Source organism: Micropterus salmoides, unplaced genomic scaffold (genome assembly GCF_014851395.1).
Source record: "Micropterus salmoides isolate LMB-PRFRI ecotype aquatic unplaced genomic scaffold, ASM1485139v1 Ms_hic_scaffold_18, whole genome shotgun sequence".
NCBI lineage: Eukaryota > Metazoa > Chordata > Actinopteri > Centrarchiformes > Centrarchidae > Micropterus > Micropterus salmoides.
Window position 1 is genome coordinate 10,088,475 of NW_024040928.1, and position 14,536 is coordinate 10,103,010.

Here is a 14,536-nt window from a genome sequence, read left to right on the forward strand (position 1 = left end):
TGGGATGCCTCATGATGTCCCAATAAAAAAACTTTTATGTCAGAATCTTTTGCCCTCTCTCACCAATGACAACTTCTACAACATATTCTGTGGCATTGACCCACTGAAGAGTGCCCTTTGATGCACATGTATAAATCTGGTCAAGCGAAATTTCAGTAACAGTTTTTATTTTATCATGTCAAAAGCATTATACCAAATTAATAACACTTGTTTTATCAATCTCAGGTGATTGGGTCAGCTGTGGCTCAGGAGGTAGAGCGGGTTGCCTGTTAATCAACTGAACAGGTGTTCAATCCCCGGCTTCTCCAGACTGCATGTCGAAGTGTCACTGGGCAAGATACTGAAACCAGAATGGGCCCCAATGGCTGTTCCATCGGGGTGCGTGAATGTGTGTGAATGTCAGTTTCCGTATGAGCACTTAGGCTCAGTGTAGGAATTTGTGTGAATGATTGAATGTGATGTAGTGTAAAAGCGCTTTGACAGGTTGGAAGACTAGAAAGGCACTATACAAATACAGACCATTTACCATTCATTTGTTGACCCTCAGAACACAATACCGAACTGAATGTAGGCTGCACATTAGCACACTCACCCTCTTTCTACCACCCATGAAGGAAAAATCACCTATGTACGTTATGCAAATCCATGGCAAGGTCCAACGTGTAGTTGCATTCCCACAGCGCTAAAGTCACAGCAAGACTTTATGACCCTATGATCACCTAATCTGACACAGTGAGCATCTCAAAAGACAAAAGCATTGTGGAGTCTTATCCCAGCATTAGATAGAGATCTTTTTTTGCAATAGATTTTGCAGGCATTTGACAGCTGTTTTTAAGAGATATATGCAGTGACGTGGCTGCAAGTTGCTATTGAGCATAGAGACTGTAGAGAATTTCAGCTGGCTCTTAATCCTACAAAAATCCTGAAAACAGATTTTTTATAAAAATGTTTTGTTCTGTTTATATATTCAAAGGTGAACTCCACTACTAGGGACTAAAAGTCAGTATATCTTTGATTTTGACCATTCTTTTTTTAAATATGTGTTGCTGGTACACCCCTTTCAATCTGTGCTTAAATTTCTATGGAGCTGTAATCATTCCTCATTTCTGTGCGAAGGCTCCATGATGCAACTCATTGCAAGCAGACATTTGCATCCAACTTGAAGTTAATCAGTTTTTCCCAGGCAAATATGTGAACTAATATCACACGGATATAAAAAGGACAAGGATGACATTTCATTGTGGCCAAACTCAATTGTCGGCAGGCAGTTTAACAGTACAAAATTGCTGTCAAATTGCAATGTCCACTGCTGTCCACAATGATTACAGAGCAAACCATGTCATCCAACAGTTCTATAGTCTGTTTAATCTATGAAATTGCCTGCTGGCAAAACACAGCAGAACAGATGTGGGTGATGTGAGCGCAGTGAGTTGTACTATTTTCCTGGGATGTCAGAGGATGTACAGTAAAATGGAAGGGATTTTTTGGTTCCTGGCAGGCCGTTGTGATGTGGAACCTACCCAGGAGATTAGTGTAAAGGCCACACACCACTTAATGTACATAACTTATAATCTACATGCATGTAGATAGACAGAGAGAGGAAATATTAACGGGGCAAATGTTGGCATTACACGCTCAAATATGTTTGCTTATTGTTTGTTTTATTGCTGTCGACACTGACCCTTCCACTGATTTTAATTTAATTCAGTTTTGCAGCTTTTGCATATGTAAATGCATCTTCAGATATATAACATGGTTCTAAATGTGGGTTATACATTAACAGCCAAACATGTTACCAAGTTCCAACAGAGGGATGTTTTGCTTTTTCTGTTTCTGTTAATGAACATCCAGTGAATGCTGTCGCACCAGTGTGTGAATATGCCTGTGCTGTGTGTGTGTGAGTGTGTATGATTGTGTTGCATCCAGAGCTCCACCCAAGCATGCCACCTCAAATCATATGCGAGAAAAGATGGGAACCATCAGATGAATTAAAATCTGTCGCTCCTCCTCCTCGCCTCTCTTCCCTCTCTCCGTGTGGGCTTACGCATCCCCGCCTCGGCCAATCCGGAAGACGGGAGAGGAGAGTGGAATTGGGGGGAGGTGGGAGAGGGGGTGAGAGGAGGAAGAAGAGAGAGTGGAAAGGAGGAGAAGGAGGGGCTGGACCAGCAGCCTCCGGGGCTGGCGGCCCATCGCTCTTGTCACAGCTGGGAGGGGAGGATGGGAGGGATGAGGGAGGACGTGGGGTGGAGAGGGAGGAGGTAATCCAATGAGACACAGAGAGGAGAGGCAGTGCGAGGGCAACGCCTCACAGCACCGGGAATCTCTCTCTATCTCCATCTCTCTCTTTCTCCCCTCCCCTGTCTCTGAAGCGTAAAAACCAAAGGACTCTCATCTCCCATTCAGTCTCCTCTGTATGTGGCTGAGGGCTGCTCTCATATTTTAGCCTCTCTTTCCCCCACAGTTCAAAATTCTCCTTCATTTTCCCCCTAAATTTGCTTCTCTACCACCAAAAGGATAAACTGATAACCACAAACCAGGACTATTTTTGTTTCTCCTGTGTCTTTAGGAGGCAGCATCTTTCACTGGAGTCATCTTTGTTCTTGTGCTTACAGCTGCTGAGTGTACAGTGGCTGCTAGTGGGGAAATAGGTTAGTGTGCCTGTAAGGTGTCGGGCCGCAGAGGTGACTGAATGTTCTGTGCATGGTGGAGATGAAGGAGAAAGGGATGACTTCTTGGCGGTAGCGCTCTGTAGCCCTGCTAACATTCGAGAGAAGAAGACTTGGGATGCTGCCGTTGAACTCCGACCTTTAGCGAAAGTGTCAGTGGCGAAAATCAGGACGGACAAAGGAGAAAGCAACTCAAACAACAAATACAGACGTTTTCTCCGTTTTGTTGCCGTGAAATAGGGCTGACCTGTGGGTCTGCTGCGTGTGGACACCATGGACATCAACCTTCAGTCGCACCGCTTTTACTTCCCGCAGATCTACTGTGCTGAGCCGGGGGCACAGCCACAGCTCACTGAGTTCAAAGTCAGGTAGGCATTTAAGGTTGGAAAAGGTGCTATCCACCAGTAGATGAGAGATCCATCACTGACACCTGAATGGTGAAGACACCCAGGTCTGATGTCTCCATTTGCTTTTGCCATTCTCAGGTGCCTTTTAGATCAACCCAAAATGTAGTTAGAGCATTATGATTCTCTTTTCTAACAGATCCCCTACTGCTGCTGCTGCATGTGAAGCGTTTCTGTGCTGTGATAGCTGCTGTGAGTGTCTGGTTGCTCCTGCAGGGGGATGGGGCTGCATGCTAATGTATAAGCTAGCTGTGCATAAAAGTGCTCCTGGAAGAAGCAGAGAGCATTGATGGCCTATGGAGGAGCTTGCCAAGTTTGGACAGAGGGGGTGACAGTGCAGCAGTTGTGTTATATTTGCCATCCAGAGCCCTGTGACCAGTGTATGCTTGTCTTGTTGTCTGCCTCTGTGGCTCTTTTGTTCTCTCAGTTTACGCCTCGCCGTTTCTTTTTCTGCTGCTCTTCCTCTCCAATCAAGGCTGTCAAGGTGGCTTGTTGCATCCATAGCCGACGCCTGTCGTCATGGTTGCAGAGCGCTCCAAGACGCATGCTCAGATATGCAACAGCTTTCCTGCTCTTTGTCTTTGTTGAGATGTAATTGTGCCGGATGGAGCTGTTGCATTCGGGCGTGCAATAAGTCAGACCTGATGCTGTGTGACATCTACATAAGAAAATAAATCGTCTTTTCAGTCCAGTGAAGCACACATTCAAAATTATTTTTGCTTATTTTTAGCCATCTGTCCCTGTATCCATCTATACATTCATCCATACATACATTTATGCTTTGAGATGTCACTGTAATCTTGTGTGATATGATTGATTCCCCCCTCTAACAGCTCTGATTAGTGCAGCTTTAAGGGACTGAGCCAGAGTTTTGCCCCACTAAGCAGCTTTTAGCTTGGCCGGTGTTCCAGGTTGTGTAGCAGCTTTATGGGGCCTACAGCGTGTCACTATCACGGCCTGGCCGAGCTCCCTGGTGGCTCCACAGGGGTCCAAGGGCATCCATTGGAGTCCCACAGTTGGGTGGCATCACCAGGTGGAAGAGAGGGAATTGAAGTCAGGGTATCCATATACATATCTGCACCAACTTCATTTAGTTATCCAATTTTAAACTCTAAGGTGCTACATGGTATACCTGCTGTTTTTAACCCAGGTATTAATTTCACTTTATGGCCAGATTATGATTATTTGTAAAGTGTTTTAAGCCTAACAAACAATTAAACAGGTTCGATCTACTGCCATCTCACCCCAGTGACCTTCTGTGAAATGTCTATATCAGCAGACATCAGGAAATGTCAGCGTTTGATGTGTCTGTGTAGACTGCAACATTAATGAAAAAACCCACTGTCTCACACATTTCCGGCTGTTCCTCACGCCCTTTTCTTCGCTGACAGAAGGAAACGCAAGGGAGGCAGACCAACACACACACAAACCATGCGTGCTTTTGCAGAAATTTAAGAGTTTTAAGGTGTGATGTGTTTCCTCTAATCCAGGCTCTATATAATAAATATTCATGTTTCACAAATTAGAAATTATGCAATGAATACTCACTTAATAAAGCAGTGAGAGATTGTATTGATTTGAATACACATAAAAAGACTGCTGTATCTATTTCTGTGCAGATTAATCACTTCACTTCACGTCATATTTTTCCCCGCTGTTGAAGTTGGTCCAGCACACTGTGAACGGGAATTGGACACAGATATAAAGCTGCGTCAATTACCATACTAATAGCAAGGTGAGCTTATTAGAGTTGTGTGAGAAGGAAGAAGAAGAAAGAGTGAGATTGGAGATAGAAAAATGAGAAATAAAGAGATACAGAGAGGAGAAGAGAGAGGGAGAGGAGGGAAATGAGAGGGAGAGAAAATAAGAGACCAGGAGAGAGATGGGGGATGGTGAGAAAAGCAAAGCTAAGCAAAAGGAAGAGAGTGGATTGTAAATGTGAGAGGGAAACAGTCAGACAGAAAGGGGTGAAATTAGAGGAGAAAGGAGTGATTGTAGAAAAAAAGAAATGGATGGTGGGGTATTGGTGTAGCACACGCCTTGGAAAAACCTTTGTGAGGGATGCTCGGACATTAACGCCAGCCTGGGCCTGGTGACCAGCGTAGATGTAGCCCCAGTATAGCCAGATAACCATGACAACCAGTGCAAGCCAATCCACACACAGAACATACAGTACATAAATGCACAGAAATACACAGGCATAAAACATACAGAGAGAGAGAGAGAGAGAGAGAGAGAGAGAGAGAGAGAGAGAGAGAGAGAGAGAGAGAGAGAGAGCGTGAGACCTTCTGCTTCTGTACTTCTTCAAGCTCCAAGCAGAAACCCATCCTTCTTGGTACGTGTTGTTTGCCATTGTGTCTGTGTTTTATTATTCTGAAGATCCAAGAAAATATTTATTCTATAATAAATAATAATAATAATAATAATTTTTGCCAAAGCTAAAGCTGTTTGCTCCTGTTGTCAGGAGCAGCAGCATCCGTCGTATGTTCAAATATTTAAAAGGACCTATGTTGCATTACATACCTGACAAGGATTTCTTGCATACACATTAAAGCAGAGGCGATAGCTTGACAGTGAGTGTTGGTTTCATTTAACCATGACCATGATCATTCCTTAACCAAGTTTGTTTCTTGACTGGTGATAGTGGATTCAGATCAGAAAATGTTAATTTGAAACATTATCATCAAATGGCCTACAGATTTTTACTACTGTGTGATTTTACTGTGTCAGCCAGAGGGGTGATTTCTTAAAGGGTGTAGGATTCCCAATTAAACATTTAAAAAAGTTACAGGTCACTGTACATTAACTTAACTCAACATATCCTGTGTTAAACAACTGGGAGATAAAATTCTTTTAGCATTACTTCCAAAAGATGAAAAAGGTGCTAAGAAGATAGTTGCTTTTTCTTTCTGACTCCCAATCTCATCAAAAATAGGATTTCAATTGCACTAGATGTTTCACCCAATCAGCTCACTCACTTCTTATTCACATTGAAAGCCTTTGACTTAAATCCAAGAGCGGCTGTAATGTACCTTGTTGCTTGAGGATTACGCCTTGGGATGATGGAAGGGCTCTATGTTTTTCAGGATTCCCAGAGGAGACCAAATGTCTGTATTGCTCCCTCAGTGGCCTGACAAATTAGAGACGGAGTCCACCGCACATGCATGTCAAACATCAGAAAGCACTGTTGGAAATTTGTGAAATATTCTGGGTCATTGAATCCGCTGACTGATGGTTTGTGGCACAAATAAAACCACATGTCCGCTATGACAGTGTGAGTGTTTCCAAACAGGATGGGTCGACAAATTACTGACGCATGTCAGTGTGGGTTATGCAAACTATCTGGTCCTACTTTATTTCGCATTGGAGAGCACTTAACCTAATGGCCTTCAGCAAACGCTCAACTGTAAAATGTAAACATGTCTGTGTATGTGTTTGTGCATATGGGTGTGTTTGTGCACAAGGATGCCTAGTAAGTAACAGCAATCAAATCGCATCACGGGGCAGCGAGAGGACAGCCTCTGGGCATCTCCACGGCTTCCTTTTCCCCTTCCCCTCACTCTCTTCTTCCTCTTCTTTTTTCTTCCAGGGATAAGGAAGTGTTTCTTTTAGACAATCTGAGTGTTAATGCTCCAGCTAGGCTCGCAACTACGGTCTCCTCTTGTCTGGGAAAAAATTTCCCCTCTGCCAAATGCAGAAGCATGCATTTTTTAAAGCCACCCCCGCTCTTTGCTGTGCTCCCTATCTACTGTGTATCTCTGCCTCCTTGATTTGTCTCTCTTCCTTTCAGCATGGGGTCTAAGCGCCTCTGTCCAACTATTTGATTCATCAGTTCATGCCTGGGTTGATTGGGAGAATGACTGACCTCCCTAGGTGTGTGCACACACTCACCAGTGGAAGTTTTATTCCTCTAATATGTTTAAAGGAGTGCGTGGCTTCAATTGGTGGTAGACAATAACGGCCTGAGGCATATAACTCTGTATTAAACATTCCAGCAAATGCTCATTAAGCCAAGATCAAGATTCCCACAAACAACAAAGACAGGAATGTCTGGCTCCTTGCTGGCTTTGAAGCCTTTGAAGCCACACCTAAAACAAATGAAAGTCCTTAAAGGAATAGTTTGACATTTTGAGAAATACACAGGAATCATTGGAAGTCGGTTTCTTGCAGAGAGTTAGATGATAACATTGATATCACTCTCATATTTGTCTGTGGAGTATGAAACTGGAGCTAGGAGCCAGTTGGCGTAACTAAGGGTAAAGTCATGCTGGTGAGACCGCTAGCCTGTCTCTGTCCAAAAGGCGAAATCCAGGCTAGCTGTTTCCCCGTTTCCTGTCTTTTGGTGTGTTTCAGGTCGGAGCTGGGAATGACGTCACACCCGAGTTGACGGCGTTCCAATTACAAGTCGGAAAACCTTGCTTTGACCAGCCATTGTTTACAACTAGCCAGGTTAGATATTGTTATGCCAGTTGATAAAGCAACACAGCAACACGTCCACAGACAGGAGTTGGACAGCACTTTGTGTACGACAATGAGCCACAAGTACACAGAAGTGCAACAGTATAAACTACAGCTTTCACTAACTGTTGATACTCAGAGCAGCCATCGTGGATCATGAAGTCGGGGTAGTGTGGTTTTCCCGACTTTCCAAGTCGGAAATCTGACTTAAGGGGTCGCTCCCTTTGAAATTTCCAACTTCCCGTGTTAAATGCTAAGCTAAGCTAACCGGCTGCTAACTGTAGCTTCATACAAATATGAGAGTGGTGTTGATTTTATTATTATATAGGAATAATTTTACATTTATGTAAAATTATTCCTTTTAGATGATCTCCATGAACCTGTGGGACTCAAATCTCATCTACATGCACTTTATCAAATCTCAACTGTGTGTCGACTTCACAGCAGATTAACTTGTTTGTTTAGGACTGCAGGGAACTCAGGGATCTATCGACCATGTGCTGTCTCTGCCGATGCTTCTGTTATGTCAGAGGATTTGGCCATCTTTGCAGAGACATAAAGGACCATCCAACGTCCAAATCCTCCGTCACCGAGTCTCTCAGTTATTTTCCACTCACTTCTGTCTCTGTGATATAAGCCATGTGGGGTCAGACACAGACTGCCCTCTCTTTAATTTCAATTGTTCTGCCTGGCGTCTTCTCTCAGTGATGGGAGGATAAGTCAGCAGGGAACAAGACGATTCCAGTTAAGAGTTAAATCCATCCAAAGTAAGCTTGCCAACTCTCTGTTAGACCTTGTGAACCAGCCATTTTGCTGACGTGACAACACGCCGTTACGAGTTTTTAAATTTTGTACATGTGGCTTAAAACCACAGTCATAAATGAAAACATCCTCCTTCAAACCACTAACGCACCACTTAAAGTCTATGTTAATCTTAAAGCAAGATTTTCTTGCCCATCACCCTCAGTAATACATGTGGTTATTGGCCAAACATAAAAGTTGAGAGCACCTGATCTCACATTAAACCTCCTGATTCTGCCCTCCCCAACAAGATTCTCAGCATTAGCACTCAGAGCTGAGGAAACTCTTAAATGCTTTATGCGATCATGCGCAGCAGCAGTAAATGAAACCTCATCCTTGCACTGCTCTTCACAGGCTCTCAGGTTGAGTTAAACCATCAATTCAGACCTGTTTTATGGCACCAGGGCAGCTTTATTCCTTTTGGCCGTCCCAGCTGACCTCAGTGGACTGTCAGAGACGTTTAATGTTGTATTAGCTGTTTGAAAAGAGAAAAGAGAACCCCCAAAGCAAGGCAACATGTACAGTAGACACCTAAAATAGTTATAAATATGGTTTACGGTCTGTGGAGTGTGTAGTGTCTGCTTTCAAGATGATGGGACAGGGGTTAAAACTAAATACAATATTTCATAGCTGACTCCCACACTCTCATATGGATGCATACACCCGTGCTAATACACAGTTGCAGCCACGTGAGTCATTTGATGATCAGAGGATGAGACAGGACATTGTGTAGTACTGCTGCAAAGACAGTGGGGCCCGTAATTAAAAGCAGACTGTCTGTAGGCTTATGTTGCTGTTTTTTATTCATATCTCACTGCTCATTCATCTTTTCTTCACAGCCATATTTTCTAGGCCAAGTGAATATTCCACTCCAGTTGTCATGCCAACAGATTAGCGTGCTCTTACGTAGTCTCAGCAGTCGGCAGTAGAATCTAGGAGTGTGTGTGTTTGTGTGTGCGTGTCTTCTCTGCAGGGTCTCCAGGCTCAGGCGTGCATTCAAATACACACAAGCTGAACATACTGAAGTGCAGGAAAAAACACACACACACACACTCGGACGCAAGGATTCCTTAGCACACTTTTGAATAGCTCACGTAACACACCTCACATCACATGTATGGCATAAAAAATAAACAAAACAATTACTGTTCTAATACTGTACACACATAACAACACCAAATGTTTGCAAAGTCTTGAAGCCTGATAGTGAAATGTTTTTCGCTGGTATGAAATTGGTATGTGAAAGAGTGCAGTAAAAGTATGTTTTTTAAACTAATATTCTTATGCATTAACCTTTATAGACGGATGAATGCAAGCTTTGGTTTTGAAAAGGAAAAAAAAAGAAAAACAGACAACATTAAAATTATTATGTGAATTAGCATTAAAACTTCTTCTGAAATGTCAGCGCGTCTAACTGGTGTTTAAATCAACCATGAAGTCATAATTCCAACTAGTTTCTAGTCCATGCGAGTTTTCCCCACATGACATGACATGACCAAAACCAGTCTCTGCCTGTAAGGTTACAACAACCCCTTTCAAGTTTACAGCCATGCTAGCGGCTTTGGATCAGGATCAGTTTGACACCCTTACATAGCATGTTACCATTTCCTAATTAGTATTAAACTCAAAGTACAACCTCACACACCCCATGGTGATTTTGTGTTAATCCTTGTAGATGTCAAGCTAGTTCACTGAAGTGAAAACCTTGACCTGCTTGTGTCGCTAAAAGAAAAGTCAGGGGTTAAGTATCTTCTGGGTACCTTGAATAACTAAAGGAAATATTTACTGCTGATGTTATCGTGCACTCTGAATCACAAATGTTAACCTCAGTCACCCTTATTGTGGCATTAGAGGCAAAATCAGGGCACTTCCATTTCCAATTCCAAGTCATTAGGCTTTGTCCTGGGGAAACCATGAATGTGTGTAACAAATATAATGGCAAGCCATCCAATAGTTATTGAGTTATTTCACCAGGACCAGTGTGGTGGACATGAATGCAAAATAAATACATAAATGCAATTATAATGTAATACATGGCCTTAAACATGCAAAAACTCTGGCATGGTCCATTAAATTGCTTTTTGCTGGCTATACAATGTCCTGTCACTCTGTCAGTCTAAAACAAAATCAAAAGTTTGATAGATTGGTTTGCACAATAGCCAGCATAAATTGGGCCAGAAAGAGAGATGATTTTAAACTCTGGGTCCAGATGAAGTTTAAAAGCTGCTGTTCTATTTTGGTACTAGTATGCAGCATCATATCCAACAATAATAACTATTACTGAGTCATAGCAGCTTTCCCTTACTTAATAGTCAGTAGAAGACTGATGACCATCTTCTCTGTCAGGTCAGAAGACTGTCTATCCTTAACCATAACATTTACAAGCACCTAGTGAGTGATTGTGATTTCCACACATATAAAACCTAATTCAGCCAAGGTCAGTTATTTTTAGACATTTCCTTTGCAAGGTGAGTACATTGGTTTGTTTTATAACTGTTTGTATTAGAGCTGACAGGCTGTTTAAGTCTGCTCTCTGCGCAGGCCCATTTTTCTCTCTTCTGTCTTTTTTTACTCTTCCTGCTTCACTTTTTTCCACCTCCCCCCTTCACCACCAAAACCTAATTTAGGCAAGCAAGCAATGCAATGCTTATGTAACTGGCCTGCAAACCAGCCTGACAGTTTACTTTCTTCTACACCATTTTTCACAAATATATGCATAAATATGCTTCCACACATAAACATGTTGTGATTCATACCACGGGACAGAAGCATTTGCACACACACACACACACACACACACACACACACACACACACACACACACACACACACACACACAGTAATGCCATCCTTGTTCATTTGCTCCCCCTTATAGGAATAAATGGGAGCATTCTTTCCCTTTGGAAAATATAAAGAGTTAAACTATGATTTCACTTACAGATGGCCCACTGTTGGAGACAGATGGGCTGTATAATGTAGCTGTCTTTAGTATTTTAGTGTGTTCAGAGGGCATGATTTTTACACTGAATTTGTACCACTAAGGTTTTAATATGTCATCACATAAACAAAGGAACAATCAGAGATATTTTCTACTGTTACAGAGATTATATTTTTTCTAAATCAGAACTCTGTATATTCTTCAAACACAATGCAAGAAAATCTGTGCTCCAGTAGCCACAAATAACCTTCAGTGGCCCACAGGAGATGTAGTATAGTTGCATTTATGTATGAATATTAGACTCAATGTGAGTAGAGCCAGTTTGATAGAATTAAAACTTGTAATTATTGTTGGCATGTAGCCTTTTATTTATTTATTTTACTGGCATTTTCGAGATTCCAATGGCAGTTGTGTCCTGCACAACGTAAATTCCTAGTAGTTTTGGATAAACTCCTGTTAATGATGCATTCCTACTCCACGCTAGTTAAGGTCAAACCAAGATGACTGTAATGATTCGGACATTCCACTATGGTGAAATTCCTGCAAAGTGTGATTAGTTCAAAGATATTTTGCCCATCTTCACCAAATATTTGATTCTTGTAGCTTGGTGAATTTGGGGCTATATTCACACGGCTAGTTGGTGAATGTATAGTTGGTATGCTAACCACTAAAATGCTATGCAGCTGGGACAGGGTAGTGCTTGTCAAATAGCTACTTCTATTTTCTCTGTACTGTAACATTACCTTTTACTTTTGTGGTCATTTGTTTTTGGGAATGTCATACTGTCATTAAAGAGTAATTTGAGAGGGGAAAAGCCCTCTGAGCTAGCTAACAGTCAGTCAGCGGTAATTTGTGTAAAAGCACAAAGTACTTTATACTTCACCATGGAAATAACACAAGTTGTGGTAGCCTTATTGCTGAAGTGCAATATGTAGTATGCAGTCAGGATATTTGTTCGGATGGCTGATGCTCTTTGTTGTTATTGCTGTATTATATTGTTCTATGTAGCTTTTGTGACTTGTTCCTGTGTCTATACCTACCCGCACTTTGTACTTTAACTTAATTTCTAAACTAAAACTAAACTAAACTCTAAGTTACTCACTTTAAGTTATACATTTAAGCAGATTTTGGGAATGCCTGTACTAAATTTGTTAAGGTTAGTGTATAGTTGTGGTTATAAAACAGAAAAACCTTTGAATACTTTTTTCAGCTTTTAAAGGGCGGCGTGACAGAAAATGTTTGAGAACCACTGCTTTAAGCTATAGCTTGTTCCTTTAAAACCTTGCTTTCAGTGTTGCTGCCTGCCTTGCGGCAGAACTTTTTGTGAACAGAGAATACATTTGGATTTCCAAACTTTCTGATCATTTTACAAAGCTGCCTGAAAATATTTGCAGAGCAACCATGGCTGACACCCAACACAGTAAGCTCTAGTTTCACAGAAGCTGTAGCAGCAACTGGGACAAACTCAGCCAGTGGTCGTGCATCTTCCCTGAAATAACGGTTGACAGTAGATGAATGTTTGTTTAGACACTCAGATGGGACCAGAAAATAATGTCATTTAACCAAAGTGGCTCCTCATTATGCCAACTGGCACCTGTGGTTGGACTGCAGTGCCGGTTTAACACAATTTATCCCATTTTCTATGAAAGCTGAGGTTTAGCTCAGACTCAGTCTCATTGCTAATGTAGCTCTGCCCTGGCACGCTTATAAATGTTTAAGCTGTCAGCTGTTCTTCTTTCTGTTTTATGCAGCTTTGATGTTTCATGCAGATGATGCTCACATGTGCAGAAATACACACATACACATACTTACATGCACATACAAGAAGTTTCATTGTGCAACCTTTTTTGGCCAGTTTGCAGGCAGATGATTCTCCATCATTTTCCTTCTGTCTAGGGAAACAGAGAACATTTTGTAAAGGAGTTAGTCAAAAAGACAAACAATTTCTGGCAATGATTGTTCTGCCAGCTAACTCTTAGGATTTGGCTGTTCTCTCTAAGCAGCTGGCTGCGGGACACAGAGATACTTTTTATGATCAGCTTTCCTCCTCTTTCATTACTGAGCCACAAATCTTTAGGTATCCAGTGATAAAAGATAGTGAATCAGCAACAGTAATGGAAAAATATAAAGATTTTTCAAAACACTGCAGAACTGTTACATCCTAAATTGATTTTCTGTCTTGATAGTCACCTGTGATGAGATAATGTACAAGCATGTGATGGGGAAGATGTGAATAAACTCAAACTCATAGTCTGCTGAGCCACTAGAACAGCAGAGAGTGGTATTAGCTAGGAATGTGGGAGTTCAATCTTATAGTCTGGAAATAATGGAGCAGCTTGTCTAGTCTCAAGGTCGCCGCTACAGTGTGTAATTGTATTAAAGGGGACTGTTGTTTTTGCAAATGAGAAGCAACAAATCTCAAAGGAAAATCCAATATTTGGTTTGCAAACGATGTATGTGTGTGTGCCTGTTTCGACACCTTGGACCTAAATCCAACACACATATTTTATTTCAGAATAAGAGCACCTTTTTTTTTTGCTCACTGTTTAACCTGCAATGACAGTTATATTTGATGGTCATCATCACTGATGACTGAGCACAGTGAGTTACAGTATGCATAAGTACCATTTTTAGTGATGTCATGCATCAAGTGTGAGAGTTGTGTTGAAGTGCATTTATATACTTAAAAGTACTTTTTTCTCCACTACATTTCAACCTTATAGCCTGGTATCCCCCTCTCTCTCAGTTTTTACTATTGTTACAATGCATGCTTGCTTTTAATATGATATAATTATGTTTATAGTTATATCTATTCATATTTAGCTGTCAGATAGCTTTGTAGAGTTACTATGTTTCCTGATACCCTGTCATTTCTGGCAGCAAGGGTAAGTATGCTACAGCTCTGTGTTGCTTTGATTTTAACATTGTTTTCACTGTTTCTGTGTCTCTCTTATTGGTGGTGCATCATCAGGAGGTTTACTATGTATTAACCTCTTGTTCCAGCTTCAGCAGCATCACTGGATAAGCTAATCCATCAAATCAGTTTAGGGCATTTTTATCTCCTAATGACAGCCACTGCTGCCCGCTGGCAGGTTTCCATTCAGGGACAATATTGTCAGGCAGTTTGTTTGCTTTATTGTGTTCAGGTTTAAATAACAAATATATTGTCTCTATAATCATAATGAGCAGAAACTCAGACATCAGGAGGTTAAAATATTTGTAAATCCTTAACAACCTTTGTTTGGTCCTTAACTCATTCCTAAACATCA

General features: G+C 41.5%; 1 protein-coding gene across 2 annotated transcripts in view; it reads left to right on the forward strand.

Moving 5' to 3' along the window:
• The first annotated feature begins 2,781 nt into the window (after window positions 1-2,781).
• evlb (Enah/Vasp-like b) overlaps window positions 2,782-14,536 on the forward strand; it is a 33,559-nt gene continuing 21,804 nt past the window's right edge. For both annotated transcript variants that reach the window (XM_038727854.1, XM_038727855.1), the window contains exon 1: window positions 2,782-3,034. In XM_038727854.1, coding sequence (XP_038583782.1) covers window positions 2,940-3,034 — 95 coding nt within the window. In that variant the 5' untranslated portion in view covers window positions 2,782-2,939. The remainder of the gene's footprint in view (window positions 3,035-14,536) is intronic.